General features: G+C 42.8%; 1 protein-coding gene across 7 annotated transcripts in view; it reads left to right on the top strand.

Annotated features, from left to right (window-relative positions):
- MECOM (MDS1 and EVI1 complex locus) overlaps nucleotides 1–18248 on the top strand; it is a 329394-nt gene extending 311146 nt beyond the window's left edge. For all 7 annotated transcript variants that reach the window (XM_068200238.1, XM_068200236.1, XM_068200240.1 and 4 more), the window contains 7 exons: nucleotides 6195–6361; nucleotides 8711–8788; nucleotides 10522–10691; nucleotides 11786–11930; nucleotides 14642–14878; nucleotides 15440–15626; nucleotides 16553–18248. In XM_068200238.1, coding sequence (XP_068056339.1) covers nucleotides 6195–6361; nucleotides 8711–8788; nucleotides 10522–10691; nucleotides 11786–11930; nucleotides 14642–14878; nucleotides 15440–15626; nucleotides 16553–16687 — 1119 coding nt within the window. In that variant the 3' untranslated portion in view covers nucleotides 16688–18248. The remainder of the gene's footprint in view (nucleotides 1–6194; nucleotides 6362–8710; nucleotides 8789–10521; nucleotides 10692–11785; nucleotides 11931–14641; nucleotides 14879–15439; nucleotides 15627–16552) is intronic.
- Nucleotides 18249–18502: the final 254 nt, after the last annotated feature.

The following is an 18502-nucleotide window of genomic DNA, read 5'->3' as shown; positions in this document are numbered from 1 at the left end:
CAGGGCTGGGGTCCTGACTCACTGCTGCTTCTCGCTCTCGCTGCCACCTGGACTCATTTCACCAGGCAAAGCCAGAATTCTGCAGAGCGAGCGCTGAGATCTTCTCGTGCTCCTCCGCTTGTGTGTCCCTGCACGGGGCTGCTGCAGGAGGTGCTGCCCCTGGGCTCTGAGCCCTGCCCTCTGCTCCGTGCCCTCCTTGGCACACTTCTAGAGCAGCGCTGGACCTTTGCTTTGTGTGAGTTGCATCCCCCTTTCTTCTGGGAGGAGCTGTCTTATGCAGCTGCGAAGATGCTCTGGGAGCCTGAGCTGGAAGGAGCTGAGCAGGCACCAAAGGACTTCTGAGAGTACCCAGAAGTGCTGCAGGAGCTCAGCAAGCAGGAGGTGGGGTTAGATGCTAGACTTGGAGAGCACAGGAGGTGGTTCCCAAATATTTCCTTTGGGAAATTCGTTGTAGGACATGAAGGGGCCATAGCAGGATTTGTGATTTGGCCCAGGCACCCTTAATCCTCTGCTCTGAGAAAAGTGGCTCTGCTTCAGCAGGTTTGGGAAGTGGAAAAACCAAGTGGAGTCAGTTTCTTCTGTCTGATTTCCTTGACTTTGGCTTAGTCCTCAAATTTCCATCATTCTGCTCCTTTTGTGAGTGTACGTCTCCTGGCCGTGCTCACGCCTTGAGCAGCTCCAGCAGAAATAGGTGTTTAAAACATGGAGTGACAGAGCAGGATGCTGATTCATGGATGAATCTCCATCTTGAGAGATTTGGTTATGTCACACAAGCCTTTCCATCTCAATTCCCAGTTGCATGTGCCACGTATTTCAACATTATTTGAGATTGGTTTTTCATTGTTTGGCAGGAGCCCTATGGTGCAAATCAATGGGCATCGCTTTTGAATGGATCAGGATTAATTTGATCAATTTATGCCATTTTGGTCCTATCAGGAGAAAGTTGCTCTAAGGAGGTTCTGTAACTTTAGACAGACAGTATTTGCTTTAGGAAGAACCATTGTAAATAATTAAAACAATTGTACAAATAAATGGAAAGGAATTTGGTGAGTGCCTTAGCAAAGCTTTTGTTTTACTGGGCAGAGTTTTAGGGCATGATCCATTATCTTAACTGAGCTTAATTCCCACCAACTGGATTAGTACAAATCCAGTTATTCTGGAGCCATACCGCAGATCAGAAGGAGTTTCTTGCTACTGCTTCATAAAGTTCAGCCACATGTGATAGGTCTCTTGAACGTGAATATAACTCAGCCAAGTTCCAGGGCTGGCTGTCCAAATACATGCAGTTTCAAGACAGCACGATTCACAAATTGCAGATTTTAGAGGCAACATTATAACTTCAGCTGGGGGAGGGAGAAATCCTGAGCTTTAGCTGTTGGATTTTGAAGAGTTCCCCAAATAACAGTAGTAAAAATAGAAAGCAAACACTTGAACAGTTTTTTTTCCCAAGAGGTCCAGCCATAAAGTCAGTTGCTTTTGTGATAGGAGCAATGAAGCAGTCACGTTTGTCAAACAGGAGGTCATGTAATTCATGACATTGTCTGTGAGATTATTTCATATCATCAGGTTATTCTTAAAAAGCAGCAACAGCAAACCTTCGCTTTATTTATGCCTCTTTTTCTTGGGTTGGTTAATAAATTTTAAGACAAATGTTCAAGGCCCCTGCTGATGATATCTTGCCCGCTGAAATGTTTATAAATACTTGTTTTAGCCGATTATGGTAATGTCTGCATTTTTGAGTCGGAGCTGGGGAATTGTGACTGCACATTAGTTTGCGTCAGTCGGAGGTTAATAGCCTCTCAGGGAGGTGGGGGAAAGCTGCTTCCTTTTCCAGACATCTGGACACAGATAGAATCAACAACTCTTATATATGTAAATCAAAAGTTACTGTTCTATATAAAACACTGTCATTCACTGATCGCAGATTAGGAGCGCACGTGACTTGTCTGTAAGGCAATAGCTGTATGTAAAATATGTAATAGGATCTTCTCCCTCTCCTGCCTCCTCAGAGAGCTTTCTCCATGGGCATGGCAATTCCACTAATTCAATCCTTGGGGTCAAGCAGTGCTTGCATCCCCTGTGCCCCATTCAGGGATCACCAGAGCCCTTGGGCGTTGGGTTATGGTGCAGAACCCCCTGAAATCACAGCTGGTGGCTTTAGCCACACACCTGCATCCCTGGTGGTCCCAGGGACCATCTCTGGAGAGGAGAGGTGACCATGAGCACCCACCCAACCCCCAGGACAGGCAACCTCTCTCCAGGAGCTTGGTGGATTGAGTAGCATCTCCATGGCCAACACAACTCCTGTGGAGGCAGGTCTTGCTTTGCTATCAGTACTAACAGTGTTTGGAAGGAAGAGCAGCTACTTCAGTTGTGTTTCAGTTTTGGAAGAGGGATGTTCATTGTGGAAGAAGGAAAGTCATCTCCTGGGTTAACATTTAGTCATTAAAAAAAGAGAGGGGAAAGGGGAAGAACAAAACAGTAATTTTTACAATCATTGAAGGTCATCAGTGGGTACACCTTGGAGTGTCACTGGGCCCTGAACTGTGGCATATGTCGTAAATACCATAGGAAGAAGGGTGAGCAGGCAGAGAGTTTGTGACTCTTCACTGCGAGTATCCAAATCCAGAACTGACTATGAAGATTCTGCAGAAGATTCGGAGAAAGTTGAGTCACCAGGATTAAAACAGCCATAAAAGTCAATGTCAGTAAATACCCACTAATACCATGGGGAAAATGTGACTTTTAACTTCTGTCATTCAGGAAAAAGATCTTGAAGTTGGTAGTCTTATGAAAATATCACCTGAGTGATAGGAGAAAGGAGTTGAAAACATCATTACAGCTTCAGGTCTTGAATACAGCTAATATTCTTCTCAAAAAGGCCATAGCAGAATTAGAAAAGACACAGAAAAGTGCAACAATGATGATCACAGGTAGGGAACAGCTTCCATTCAAAAAGAGGCTAAGTAGATTTTGATTTTTTCAGCTGGAAAAAAAAAATGCCTGAGGGAGCTGTGCCCCAGCTCAGTGAGCCCATGAATGGTGAGCAGAACCTGAATGACGAATGGCTATTCATTAGTGATAACAATACAAAAAAAATTAAAAAAAAAAACAACAAAAAAAACCCCAACAAAAATATCAGGCAAAAGGCTTAGAAGGAACAAAAGCCAGTATCTTTTCATATGCACCTAATTAAATTGGTGAACTCTCCTTGACAGAAATAGAAATGGGTTTGAAAAGGTTTAGCCAAGTGAATGGGAGCAGCGGCCGATGGCCGTGCAATGTTGTAACGGAGATGAAGCCTCCAGTGAATGCTCCTGCACCTCCCTGTGCTGATGTGTGGCAGTGGGGACATCTGTCCCTTGTCACCCTCCTGTGTGTGCCCTGGAGCCCCTGCTTGGCACCAAGTATCAGCTTCCAAAAGCTCACATGGTAAGTTTAGCATTCCTGCTTGGTTTTGGTGTCTGAATGAGTCCTTAATGCAAAACCCCTGGATTTCTTACTGCTCAGCTGGTGTTTTGCAAACTGATTTGCAGGGGCTGGTGAGCAGGGGCTGTCTGCCTGCACTGAAGGCGATGGACAGCATGTTGTGGATCAGGGCTGCAGGACTGCATGAGCTGCCCCCACAGCCCAGGAACCCATCTCACAATAGGGATTTGCATCTTGAAGGCTCTGAGCACCAACACGCTCCAGGACTTCTTAAGAAAATGCCCCAGTTTTGGTTCTTGGGATGCCTAACTCCAGCAGATAGTACCAGCTATAATTATCCTGGTAGCAGTGGAGTGACAGTGCCTTGGATCAGCAAAGCCGTGGGGCCAAACACTTCCCGTTGGTGCTGGAGCAGTTCTTGAAAAACATAAATCATACCAGGTCACCACATAAGTCAGGCTTTAAAAAAAAACCACCTAAACAGCAAAACAGCAAGCACAATAGTCATTCCTATGGTGAGAAACATATTTATAGAAAGCGAGTAATACTTTAAAATAATTGGAAGTGCTCATGTTTCCTCTGGATGAGGGATTTAAGATTAGGTGCTGATTTCATACCTATTTTGGGACTGATGTAATCCTGGAGGCAGTGTCGGAGGTAGAGCTGATCTGTGTTGCTGTGCATGAAACAAGAGTCTGTCTCAATTTCTACTCTGCAAAATCCTGGAAACAAGAACTAAAAAAAAAATCAGCATGACTAAGCCATTTTAAATATAAAGGGGAGAATAGTTGCTTTAATATATTACTGGCAGGCACCATGTGCATGAGAAATTGTGATCCAAAAATGATTTAAACCCACTAGATAATGAAATGGACTTGAATATTAAATATACATAAATAAAACATTTATTATACTTCTCAGTACCCTTATTATTCTTCACCATAAATATGTGATATCATAACCCATGCACTGTCTTGTCATTGCTAATCAGCCCGAAGGCCAAAGGGCATTTTTCATTCAAACTATTTATTTTCAGCAGTTGTAAAATAGATGAGTGAATTTTTTGTGGGGAACAATTAGAAGGAATTAAAGGCAGTGGAATGACTGTTTTAAAAGCTTTACGAATCAATTCCAACTAAAGGAGAATATGAAGTCGTATAAAAAGAAATATATGGTAATGTTGAGGTGTATGGGTTGATAATGACATCTCAGTGCTGAGATAGAATTACCTCCTCTCCCAGCAGCATCATCATTACATATCTCATGCCTGTGATCAGTACATGTCAAAATCCTTCATATTGACAAATGTGCTGTCCACTTGCATCTGTGGAGAATGTTTTAGCAGCTGAGTGATTATGAATCAAATCCCAGAGCTTACAGCCCTTACTGCCTTGCAATGCTTTCACATTTGTTGCCTGACAAGTAAATGTATCTTGACTTGCCTCTGAGATTTTTTATTTTTTTTCACTGTGTTTGATGAAAGACATTTGGCAAATTGGCAGTGGTACCCTGTACGTTGCAATTTGTACTCAGCATTAGGAATCTGAGCATGAAATGAGAGGGCAGGCTACAGGCTAAAGGGAAAAAAACAACCCAGCCCAAAGGCAGAGTTAACCAGCATGGAAATAGTCATGCCAGGAGACAACCGTGTAATTCTGCCAATGAAAATAAAATTAAATAAACCTGCAAAAATCCCCAATTCTTCCAATTAAAATTTCAATTTTCCAACAATCAGAGGAGCCTTTTATGGATTTTGAAGAACAGGCTGTGGAGGTGTTCCAGCTGAGAAGGGTTCAACATCTTGTCTTTCATATAATTTCTTTCTTGCAAGCAAGATCTTGCACAGGGCTCATGCTGTGGGTTTTGTGCTCTGTAGGTTGGCTTGGCTCTTTTTTTTTTTTTTTTTTTCATTTGTTTGTGGTGTTTTGGAGAAGTGGATGGTTATTCTCACCTGTCAGTAGGCTCAGCAGCAGTCTTGAACTCTTCAAGTGGCAACGTTTGAGGTTTTGGAGGAGCTTTTCATGGTCAGTTCCAGACATCTTAAAGGAAACTGTTCTCCAGAAATTATTTAATCCCCACTCCCTGCAAATTGCAGACAGCTAATCAAGAGTGGAGCCATCCCAAAGCACAAAGGAGTTACAAGCAACTAAAGGTAGAGCAAGAATATTAAGAGGTGGAAAAATAGCATAGACATCTAAGAGGCAATATGAACACAGAGCACCGAACCCACCAAAGCTTTATTTCTTCTGTCTTTGTCTAATAGTCTTTGGCTGTGATGGGCTAGAACACTGGACTGGATGGTTGGATGTGACTGGGACATTGATGGAGCCTCTTTGGATCTGAATTATTGCAGACCTTGGTTGAGCTAGAGTGTTCATAAGGCTTCCTCTGAAATAAATATCCTCTGCGAGTCCTTAACAAAAAATAAAATTAGAAATTCTGTTATTATTTCTGTTCATTTGGTAATAAATATTCAATTATTTCTGTAGATGGGATGCATAGATTTGTAGGCACACAACCACAGAGCATGACTGCAAAACCTGGAATTTTATAGAAGCTGGGACATAAAAATAAGAAGCAATTAACACTGGCTGATTTTTACCCTCATGACCTATAATTTTCAAGACTGCATCTCTACCCTGATTTTTTTCCCTTTTCTTCTTTCACTTGTCAGTTGATGTTCTCTGCATTTCGGGTTCCCAGTGGGGGCAGAAATCCGAGGGGATTATTTACCGTGGTGGGCTCTGTGCTCTCTCCTGCTGCAGGTGTCAGCTATAGAAAACATGGCTGAGAAGCTGGAGAGCTTCAGCGCCCTGAAGCCGGAGGCCAGCGAGCTGATCCAGTCGGTGCCATCCATGTTCAACTTCCGCGCGCCGCCCAGCGCGCTCCCCGAGACGCTGCTGCGCAAGGGCAAGGAGCGCTACACCTGCAGGTAGCCCCGTGGCCACCCCGCGCTGCCCTCCCCGAGCCCCCCCTGCTCTGACTCCAACAGCGAGGCTCTCAGACCTCTCCATGCCCAGCATGGAAAGCGTTTCCCTTTGGGGTTCCTGGATCAGGAATGGTGTGGCCAGCAGGAGCAGGGAGGTCATTCTGTACTCAGCACTGGTGAGGGCACACCTGCAGTGCTGTGTCCAGTTCTGACCCCTCAGTTTGGGAAGGACTTTGAGATGCTTGAGCACATCCAGAGGGGGCAACGAGGCTGGAGAGGGGCTGGGAACACAAACCCTGTGAGGAACTACTGAGGGAGCTGGGAGTGCTCAGCCTGGAGAAAAGGAGACTCAGGGGTGACCTCATCACTCTCTGCAGCTCCTGAAAGGTGGCTGTGCTCAGCTGGGGCTGGGCTCTTTCTCCAGGCAGCACTGACAGAACCAGAGGACACAGCCTGGAGCTGCACCAAGGGAAATACAGGTTGGATATTAGGAGAAAGTTTTTTACTGAAGGAGTGATAAAGTTCTGGCATGGCTGCCCAGGGAGGTGGTGGAGTCACCATCCCTGGATGTGTTTAACAAAGCCTGGATGTGGCACTGGGTGCCAGGGTTTAGCTGAGGTGTTGGGGCTGGGTTGGACTCGATGATCTTGAAGGCATCTTCCAACCTAGTGATTCTGTGAGTCTGTGATTCTGTTTATTAAATTATTGGTGTTATGAAACAAAGAGCTCTCCCTTGATGCCTTGGAGTGGCTGCCTAGAATAGAGGCTGGATAAGATTAAGAGAATAAAAGCAGGCATTTATTAAAGGCTACACCTTGGGCTGTCAGAAGCCTCCCAGAGGCTACACCCAAGATGGACGACAGTAATGAGTTTTTCAGACAGTTATGAGTTTGGTCCATTTACATATCAGAGGTTAATCCTCCAATTACAGTTTCAGGTAGTGAAGTAATTTACTCCAACTTTGCCCCTCCACTGTTGTTTACCTCTCTCAGGGCCTTAGGCAGTAAGGTGTCCTTGAGTTTCAGGGCCAGAGACTAATTGTTTTGTCTGACCAAAATGTGAAGACAGTAGCTAAGAGTCTATATGGATTTTTAGAGTTATATACTAAAGCAGTACAGGATTTGAAAAATATAAAAGCTAAATCCTAAGGCATCACCCTGTATCACAGCGGTTTTGATAAATGAGGTGGAAATCATTATATAAACATTTTTTTTTCCAAATTTTCTCATCACTTTCATATATAAAAGTGTGTTTTCATAATTGATTTTTTTGATCGTAAACTACAGACGTGTTTTCTCTCTGGCTTCTGGTTTTAATATCCAAAGGGATCAGTGATAAAATACATGACTTATTAGGACTTGTGTGTATGGACTTAAAAAAAAGCCCCACAATGAAGATAGTCATTGAATGTGCACCCAAAATAAATGGGAGCTTTGTCCAGAAGAGTGGAATTAGCTGTGTGGGTATTTTGAAGGCTTATACATCATGTTGTGAAAAAATAAATGGGATGTTAACAGTGAAGGGATGCAATCTTCAAAGTCATTGCTTGGAGCAGCCACCACCCTCATTCACTTAAGAGAGTGCTGTGTGTGCTCTGCCCCCATGCAAAAATGGGCTCAATGTCCTCAACAGAATGGGCCAATTATAAACTGAATATTAATATGCTACTTGAATGAAGGGGGAGAACTCACGATAATTTTATTTTTTTTGCCATTATTTTTCCTGTGACATATTATCGAGTTTGGAGAATGGTTTTTAAATTGCACTGCTTAGGTCTCTATATCATCTCCAGAATGTGCAGGCATTTGACACTGGCATATCGGTTTATCTGATCTTTTTGAAAACATGTCACCTTCTTTCAAGACATGTTGTTATAGAAACATACCTTGATGGATTAGGTCTTTGAGTCTTGTCTGCTCTGATCCTATTCAATGCACAGAACGTTGTCACGTTTGCTGACACGTAGAATTGGTTGAAAGGTTTGAAATTTGCTTACACAGAGGCAGAAATCCAAGGCTTTAATAACAGATTCTCTTGATTCCAAATCTGAACGAGGCTGATAATCACCCAGTGGGCTTAGAACCTTGGGGTGATCTTTAAAACAGGTTTTTCATATAACCCTTGCTTCTGCACAAGCAAAGCTGGTTGGTGCCAGCAGTTCCAGTCCCACTCCTGTGTGTGTGTCGATCCCTTATATTTGCTGAATGCTTTTATTGAGATGTTGTTGCACCAAAGCGATGCCAATGGGGCCATACTGTGATGATTCCACTTGGGCTGTGCATCCAGTGCAGCTCAAACTGGGATGAAGCCACTGAAGGTTGTGTTGTCTTATCAAGCATTTTCTTATCACAGATACTGTGGCAAGATTTTCCCGAGATCTGCAAACCTGACCCGTCACCTGAGGACGCACACTGGAGAGCAGCCCTATAGGTACCGCACCCCTCACCCATGTCCGTGCTGTGCCCAAGCCTTAGGGTCCCTCCCAATGCAGACATTTTCTCTGAATAAAGCCAGTGAATTCAACATCCTTGCTGAACCAGCTCCAGCCCTTCCTCCTTAGCTTTGGACCCACCATTGCATTTTGGTCTCAGAGTTTTGTGCTGATCCTCGGTGTTGGAGCTGCAGAAAGGGGGAGAGTTTTGGTCTTAGTAAAGTTCTTTTGGCTGGGGCACCTTCCCAACACAATCCCCAAGTCCTGCCTTTGCTGGCAGGGTGGCTGGCACTGCTGAACCAGTGTGATTGAAGTGGTGTTCAGTAGGGCTCATGGATGTATTTTCCCTTGCAAAAATGTTTTTTACTGGAGTTCTGTGGTGTTATTTGCAGCCTAAATTTGGGTGATTTGTCAGTCATCTGATTTCTGAAAGGTCCTGCTTGCAAAGGCGTTACTGTATTTATTTGTTTCCTGCCTAATCTGGATCCTTTCTGAGGTCTGCTTAACCAAAACCCATGTGGGTGTACTCTCCTGTTGATAAGAATATGTGTGTGATACTGAAACCAGGACGGTCACATGCAGAAATGTGTATAAAGCTTCACCTTATTGAAAATGAAAGGCTAATTTGAACTGGAAAGAGGCCAGTTCATGTTCCAGTAAAAAAAAATGCACAGATTTCTGCATTTTATGAGCTGTAAAGAGCAGAGTAAGCTCATTGTTTGTGAGGAAACAATATGTTTTTTGCATTTAGTCTCTCTGGGAAATGAGATTCACATCTAATTTTATTGAAGGAAGGCCTTGATGCATGTTATACCCATCCACTGCATAAAAGCCACAAGCAATTAGTAGCATAATGGGCGATTTCAGCACTAAAAAAAATTTTACATCATTGACAAGTGTAAGAGAGGCACGGGAGAAGTAAAAGATTGAAAAAACTAAAGTGGTGAAGACTCTTGGCTAGTTGCCAGCCAGAGAATTTGGAATAGTTATAGTATGACTTAGTAATGGCTTAAAGAGCAATACAGTAAAGGCTTTAGGGACTCCAAATCGCTACAGAGTATGAAAATTGATGCCTCTGGTACCAGAGTGATAGACTAAACTACTCACATTGGCACAGTATTAAAGGTTGGGATTGTTTATTGCTGGTTTTTGCAAGATAACCGAATTTCCTCTGGGATTAGCAATCAGGCAAGCTAATTCCTCAAGAAAAGATTTAATCACACAGTATAATTTAGAATAGGAAAAGAAATAGCCCTTTTTACCTTATTTGAGCATTAGAAGAGATCTGTTTCATGTTTTTTCCAAAAGTGTTTAATTGTATTGTATTGGCAGCACATGAAACAATAGTTATTGCTCTACTGTTTTCAAACTTCCCAACTTTGCGTGCAACAGTTTTAAAAACATGGGACTCAATTACCATAGCTAATTTGATGCCATTAGCTCAGAAATACTATGCTTATTCCTAGAGGCAGTATTTAAAATATAAAGTCTAATATGAATTAAAGCTGAAAACCCCATCATAGAAGTTTTGTCTCCACTCTAAGGGCACAGCTCTTCAGTTAGCCAAAATTTGTCTTTATGTCAGGGAGGATTGAGTCTCAGTAGGCAGCAAGGAATTGTGGTTGGGTGCTGAGACTGAGCCCAGAAGGCTCTTCATGTATTTTAGGACAAATCTTACGTTTCCAGCAACTAACAAACTCTTTCCTACCAACTTGTTTTGTTGTTATTTTAGATGCAAATACTGTGACAGATCCTTTAGCATATCCTCTAACCTGCAGAGACATGTGCGTAACATCCACAATAAAGAGAAGCCATTCAAGTGTCACTTGTGTGACAGGTGTTTTGGTCAACAAACCAATCTTGACAGACATCTAAAAAAGCACGAGAACGGGAACATGTCTGGTATGTTCTGTCTTTTCCCTCCTGTCTCTTCCCTCCCCAGCCTGCCCCACATCCCATGTGCAGGGACTGCCCCTTCCCTGTCAGCACTGCCGGGTGTCCACAGGCACACGCTGCTCCAGCGGGTGGGGGGTAGCAAAATATGTAAGTGCCTAAGCTCTGCTGACATTTAAAGTGCTTTGAAAATCCCGGTATAAACTCTCCCCTTGTATAACTGAAGACCACTGGATGATGTCTTTTCTTTTGGTTTTAATTAAGCCAACCCATAGCGTTTTGAGAGCAGACTGGGAAAATTGGTTTAATCCCATCTCTGCAATCACTTGGCTCTCAATAGGAGTCCTAGATTTAGAGTCTCAGGGGGCACTCTAAAAGATTTTCCTGGCACCTTCTGAAATATTCCCACTGTCAGGAGCTGAAAAGCGCTGGCTATTATGGAGCTAATGGTGCCTCTCAAGCCCCAAAGCAAATTGGTCACTGCACAGCAGCAGCACAGGCAGTGGCAGGAGGGGATGTCATTGGGCTGGTTTGGATGTCTGCAGGGTTTAATGAAAACCCTCTCTGCAGTCCTTTCAGTCTGCATTTTGCCTCAATGGAGATAACCTGGGGCATGCAGTGAATGCAGAGCTGTGCCTTCCCCAGTGCTCAGAGACAGGCGTCTGCCACTGGTCTCTCAGTGCTAATGAACTGCGGTGACTTTGTCCATGGCTGCTCCATATTTTTAACAAATCTGCATAATTGATAGATAAAAATTAAGTTCCATTTGCTCAGTTGAGCCATTGGTCTAAGAAGGACAGTTACCAATGGACAGTCTTGGAATCACAAGGAGCAGGAGGGAGGTATTAAAATAGGAACATGGCAAAAGTGATGATAATCATGGAAATGGTACCCAGCATGCAACCAAGTCATTTTGGCTGGAAATCACCTTTGCCCATGAATAATTGCTGATTACTGGTTTTATGGCCAAAAGCTGATAGTTTACACTGACCAACTTTTGGCTCTCACCCGTATCAACCAGAGTTTCAATTTCATTTTGATTTAAATGGTTAAATATAGAAAATGTAAAAGAGCAGCAACAGACATTGTATGTTTGCTTTAAGGTACTGCAACATCTTCACCTCACTCAGAACTGGAAAGCACAGGGGCAATCCTAGATGACAAGGAAGACTCTTACTTCACAGAAATTAGGAATTTTATTGGAAACAGCAACCACAACAATCAATCCCCCCGAAACTCAGAGGAGAGGTGAGTTGTGTCTGATCTGCCTTCAGAAGGTGCCCACCGCTCCTTTTCCAAGTCTGCAGACCTGATTGTTCACTTTTGATGATGTCTGGAGCCAGAGTTATTTTAGAATCTGGTTAGTTCAGTGGCCACCTTGGTGTCCCAGGAAAAGAAATGTGTTTATTTTCCCTCCCCACTGTGTACGAAGATGTTCCAAGTGGCAGATGCTGGACAAGAGATTCCATCTGTGAACACACCTCTCCTTGTATCTGGAGCTCTCCGTTTCAGGCTCCCGACGTTGATTTAAGTCTGCTGAAAAATTCCTTCTCTTTACATTCACAGCAGAACAGGTGAATTCTACATCCTGTGGCTAAATGCATGGATCCTTAGGATTTAAGTGCAATTTAAATGTGTAATTAATAAGGTAGACCAGGCTAAATTCTTGGATCAAATGAAAGATTGTAGCTGAAAATCCTTTCCCGTAAGTAACTCAATCCCAGGAAAGATGCTGAGTAGCCAAAAGCCCGTGAGGCTGCGGGTGGGCGTTGGGACTCCACGGTGCTCCAGCATGTGAGAGAGCTTTTTCTAAGATTTATTAAGTATATGGGTGTTTGAATTCTTCTGAACTAACAGAACAGAGACCACTTCCAAATATTTTCAGTTAATAAAAGTACAGCTAAGCAGAAAAGGCTGTGGGACAGAGCCCCACATACTTCTTTGGGATTGGTGTTGCATTATGCATTATTTTCCCTTTTGAATTGGCATTACATTATCAACATCAAACAATTCTTACTGTTGGTGACAAACTTTGCTGTCTCCTCAATTTCTAGATGCCTTTGGGAAGGGATAAAAAGGGTGGACACAACACGATCTCCACTATAGTATTGGATTAAGTGATTACATGCATATTCAAATTTCATTCCATCTTGATTGGCAATGAGGGCTTGGGATTTTTTTCCTTGCACATCTGGTCTCAACATGTCTTCTGACAGGAAGTCAGCAAAGTGGAAAGGTTGCTGGGTTGTGCAGTGTTTCCTTTCTAAATTTGGCACTTCAGACTGCTCTTGACGGATATTTTATCCCTGGCAAATTGCTGCATTTGAAAGCATAATTAGAGAATCTGTTTTCTTAATCACATGGCTTTTGTTACTTTGGTTGTAGTCCATCTCCCTTTCATTTCTAGCAGCCTCAATTGAGCATAACAAGCAAGTTGGCAGCCCAAACTGAGCTCAACAATTTCTTACTTCTGCCTATTTAAATAAAAGATGATAAAGAGATATTTCTCTGATGATCTTAGAGGGAGGTGGCTGCTTCAGCTCTCCCTGTTCTGCACAACCTCAGATTTTTTTGATATTGTTCTAAAGACAGACTGTTCCCTAGAGCTTTTTTCAATGCAACACTAAACTCATGGCAGTCAGCTGGAATTTGCTCGGAAAATAGATGAAACTCTAATATGTCCAGGACATTATTGTGGCAGAGACCAGCTTTGCTCTTCAGAAAGTCAAATGTTAAACACCAACAAGGCTGAGAGTGTTCATCTTATCTTGCTCCAGCGTTGGGTCTATCCCACATTGTCCCGCACAGTTTGAAGCACACGGAGTCTGAAGCAAACTGCGTGCGGACAATAAGGTTTCCATTTTTGTAACTGTATTCCTGGAAGAGTTAAGGACCTTTTGCACAATGAGAACAATAGATGAATCAAGGCCTCTGTGCTGCATGACGTGGTGGGGGCAGATACAGTGGTAGCATGAATTTTGGGGGGGCTCCACTGGCTGCAGCTCGTTCACACCCCTGTGCCTCTGGCTGGGTGTTCGTTGAGGCTGCAGTGCCGAATTTCTTTAGTTCTCATTTGATGTGGTGGACACAATGCAGCGCCGGATGCTCTGAATCCTACAGGCTTGAGACCATTACCAAACGAGCCCCTACTTCAGCGTGGGTATTATGTCCTTGATAAAAATCCCGTAGGAAGTAGTTAAGAGAAGTCATTGTCTGAGAGCAAAGGGCAGCGTAATAACAGTTTGTAGACCAAGTGGTTTTCCATGTGTGTATTGCTGTAATTGCTCATTTAATAAGAATAAATGCACTTAAATTGCCATATGACCTTTCTTTTCATTGCTTTTCACCCCTCAAATCATTCAATAACCTAGTTCAGCACAGAGGTGATACTGCAGACCACTCTTCATGTCTCCAGCTGAAGTCCCTTAGGTTCCCATGTATGAAATCCATATATTCAGTAAAGCAATATGACTTCCAGAGGGGTGGTAGTGGGCAAAATTAATTATGCATGTAATTTTGACTTTAAAACTCTGAATGCAATATTAGATGTCATTTTTTGTTAAAAATGCCAGATCCGATTTTCAGTTTCTTGGCCCCTACAGCTTCTGTTAAAAGGCAGTGAGTTGTTTTGCCCAGACTATGTATGATTGGAAACTTGAGCTGAAATAATGCATGAGAAAATTTGGAATGGTTATCTGAACATGCCTCTTTTAGAACAGTAGTTTTAGCAGGATAACAGGAAAATCCCATGCTGATGGTGCTGTAACATCCCACTGATTTCTGAGTGGAATTTTCTCCAATGCTGCCTGAATGTCTGAAGCTAAGCAAGATATAAAATACAGAAATCACTTTATTCTGCTGGGACAGATGCTTTTCAGATCTGCCTTCAAGAGTCTGCCCATGAGGAGCTTTCGTATCTGATCTGTGTTTATAGCTTGCATTTGTTTTGGTACTTTCAGAATGAATGGCAGCCACTTTAAGGATGAAAAAGCCATGGTAGCCAGCCAGAACTCGGATCTGCTGGATGACGAGGAGGCAGAAGATGAAGTAATGATGGATGAAGAGGATGAAGAGAGTGAAATGGCAGGGAAAGCAGTCAAAGAGCCCGTGCTGAGTGACATGCACGAGGGCACTCCTGAGGAGGATTATGAGGAAACGAGTACTTTGGACATGAACTGCAAAGCTTCCCCTGGCAGGTTGGTTCCTTCCGAGTATTGGTGTGCCCGATAGGCGGAATAAAAACAATAAACCATACAAGGGTGCCAGCACCAAACCGGCTGCCGTGGGAACCGGTCCTGAGCGGCTGCTTCCCGCTCACAATAGCAACGTGCGTCTGTGTTTGGGTCAGCACCAGCCCTGCTTTCAGCCTCTTCATGCAGTCTGGAGCCCTTGTTAGCAAAATTGACCGTGCTTGGGGAGCTATTGTGAGGTTCTGGGTGAGACAGGAAGCAGGGTGAGACAGTTCCATGGGACAGACGTTATTTGCTCCATGAACCGTCCTGGGTCTCTCATAATGGCCTTGTGAAAGGCCGTGGGGACACCTTGAGAGAGACAAACTCTCCCTCCCCCTCTCGGCTGCCCTTTCTTTAGAGCAGAAAAGAGAATTCCTTTTACTTCAGGATCACCATTCCATGAGGCAAGGTGGTTTATGAATGTGAAAAAGGGGGAAGTTGCTTAGATGTGTAAATCTGAGAAGATGAGGGAGCACAGAGAGGATCATTTAATTGACATTTAAAACCTCCACGGTGTTTTTGTAGGTATAAAGAAGAGGAGTATAATAAGACTGGACTTTCAGCTTTGGACCACATAAGGCACTTCACAGATAGCCTCAAAATGAGGAAAGTGGAAGAAAATCAATACAGTGAAGCTGAATTGGCAGCTTTCAATGCTTCCCAGCTGCCAGAGGACCTCAAGCAACCGTTGTACAGGAAATCTAAATCCCAGGTAAAAGCTTAACTCAGTTAAAATATTACTGTCACCAAATACCCGCAGGATTAAGCTGTTAGTGTGTGGCAGGCAGGGTTGTTCCAGCTTTGTCAGACAGGGCTGTGCTCCATGTCTACAAACCTCAGGCTCATCCAACATCCCACTGCACCCCAGAGACGTGGCAGGGTGCTCTGGTCCCTGAGAACAGAGAATTTCCATGCTTTTTACTATTTTTGTTCTGCCTGCTGCCTCCAGAAGTGCCATGATAAGAGCTAGTCGCACTCTGCTGACACTGATGCTGCAGAGTTTAGCTGCAGCCTCACAGGGATGTGACTTGATCATCTGTCTGGCTTGGCTTTTTGGTATTTTTTTATAGCCTGATGGATGGTACCACCTCTAGGTCCTCAGTATGTTTTACAAACAGCAATAACTGAAATGGTATCCTTGTGCTATTTTTTGCCTTTTTCTAAACATTAACTAATTAAAATGGGGTTTTTTTTAGCCCCTTTGAAAGATTCTTGTTTTAAAAACTGCAGAATATGCATGTAGGAAAGGTCAGCAAAGGAGACTGTTATATTTGGTGAAATACAGGACGAGACAAGGGATAATGTGATTCCTCAGCCTCTTGAAAAGAGCCTCCGGTGCCAAGAATCTGAAGGCAAAGGAGACTTTGGGACCTTGTCAAGTATCAAAGGTTTCTCTGAGCTTTGTGAAACCAGATGAAAGCAGAAATTATTATTACTATTAGCGAGTCAAAAGTGTCAGTGAAAGGGTTGACAGTGGTTTTACCTAAAGCATTTTGTTGGGGTGTTTTTTTTTAACTAAGCTGAGCCCAGCGGCTGTAGCCTGACTGCTGCCCTGGCTGTGCACGGGTGGCACGGGTCCAAGCTCAGATCCCCACCACGGGAGTGTGACCTCCTTGTCCTTCTTCTGTCCCCGTCCAGGCCTATGCCATGATGCTCTCTCTCTCCGACAAGGACTCCCTTCATTCTGCATCCCACAGTTCTCCCAACATGTGGCACAGTATGGCGAGAGCCGCCGCGGAATCCAGCGCCATCCAGTCCATCAGCCACGTATGACAGTGCGGAGTCGTTCCGAGGATGGGACCAAGTCCAAACCAGTAGCATGGCTCTTTCATATATGACTGTTTAAAAGACTGCTGAGCAGAATGCCTTATAAATCTGCAGGGTCACTCATTTAAAGTCCGGTGACCTTAAACGGAATAATTTTAAAAAAAAAAGAAAGAAACTATTTATTCTCAATATTTTGTTTTGCACAGCAAAGGCAGCTGCTGACTTCTGGAGGATCAATGCGACTTAAAAAAAAAATAAAAAATTGTTTCAGTGGATTATGTGAACGGGGCCGAGAAAAAGTGTCTTCCAGTTCACCCGGCTTTGAGGGGCATGGGCAGAAGGGTTAAGACTGCATTGATACACACATGGGCACTCCTTTAAAGTAGGAACTGAATTGATTTTCTTTTTGTATAAGATAGTTTGACACAGGATTTGGAACAGTTGCTTTTATGTACAAATCTCTTCATTAAAGCTTTATGCATTTTAGCCCTTCAAAGAAAGAAAATAGTTCTTTCAAATGCGCACTATCCATCGTTAATGTAGAAAGAAGTAACAGGGAATATTTTGTTCTCTCCGTAATTCTTTTACCTTCTCAACTGCATTGTTTAAAAAAAAAGGAAAAATGAGGAGAAAAAAAAATGACAGAAAAAGAAAGAACTCTGAGAAAAAATACATAAGAAGCTTGTGTATATTGTAAACTATGAATGTTCAATACTCCAAGAAGCTAAATCATCCAGATAATTCCGTGAAAGCACCGTGTTCATCAACAGCACCACTAGTTCGAATCATTTGAAGGAGATTTTTAATTTTCGACAATCATGTCACTATTTTGTTGTATTGTTTCCTTTCCCCCTACCCTCCTAATTTCGCCTTTGTGTTGTGTGTACCGTGTATTTATTTGTTGGCAAACGATTGTTTGTTGATTACAATAGCACTGTTCCTGTAACAAACAGCACTGCTCCAGTCCCCCACTGCATTACGATGTAAGGCACCCATGTACTTCCAAAAAAGTGAGGTGAACTGATCTGTGTATATGGGAGTGCAAAACAGTGTTTGAAATTTTCTTACATTCCTCTTCTATTTTTTTTTTTTTGCCTTTTAATGAACTAAATAACTAATAGATGCGACTTAGTTTTGTTCTTTTTTTTTTTTTTTTTTTTGTAATACAGTAAATTGATTCGATTGTATAAACAGTTATAATTTCTTCATGAAAGCATGATTCTTCTGATTAAAAAAACTGTACCCAATATTTTATGCTGGTTGTCTGCGAGCTTGTGTGATGTTATGTTCATGTTAATCCTATTTGTAAGATGAAGTGTTCCAAATTTATGTTTTAAAAAAATAAATAAATAACGGAAGGTATTCAGTTATTTTTGGGGGTTTTTTTGGCCTTTAGTGAGGGACCAGATTTATTTTTCCTTTTGTTTATAATCTCATTTTGAAATAATCGGCAAGTTGAGGTACTTTCTTTAAATGCTTTGTACAATGTAACTGTTACGCATTTCAGTACATTACTATGGGAGGATCAACTTAAAAAAAATAATAAAGGACTACAAAACTGAAGGGATCTATTTCCTTTTTGTCTTGGTTTTGTCCGAGTTGGGGCGAAGAAAGGAGCATTTCCTCTGCAGCAGAGATGGATCTGTGGGGTCATGAGGGCAACCAGAGGATGGGGCACTGGGGGGTGTCTTGGACTTGGCCATGAAATGTGGGACACGAGCCAGAGCCTCTCAATAGACTGACTGTTGGAGGGGTTTAGTTAAGTCCTTTAAGCTTCAAAACACTACCTTGGAAAAGAGGGATATTTAGGTCATTTCACAG

This window comes from Anomalospiza imberbis, chromosome 10 (genome assembly GCF_031753505.1).
Source record: "Anomalospiza imberbis isolate Cuckoo-Finch-1a 21T00152 chromosome 10, ASM3175350v1, whole genome shotgun sequence".
NCBI lineage: Eukaryota > Metazoa > Chordata > Aves > Passeriformes > Viduidae > Anomalospiza > Anomalospiza imberbis.
Note: the sequence above shows the minus strand (reverse complement) of the source record. Positions and strands in the feature narration are given on the sequence as shown.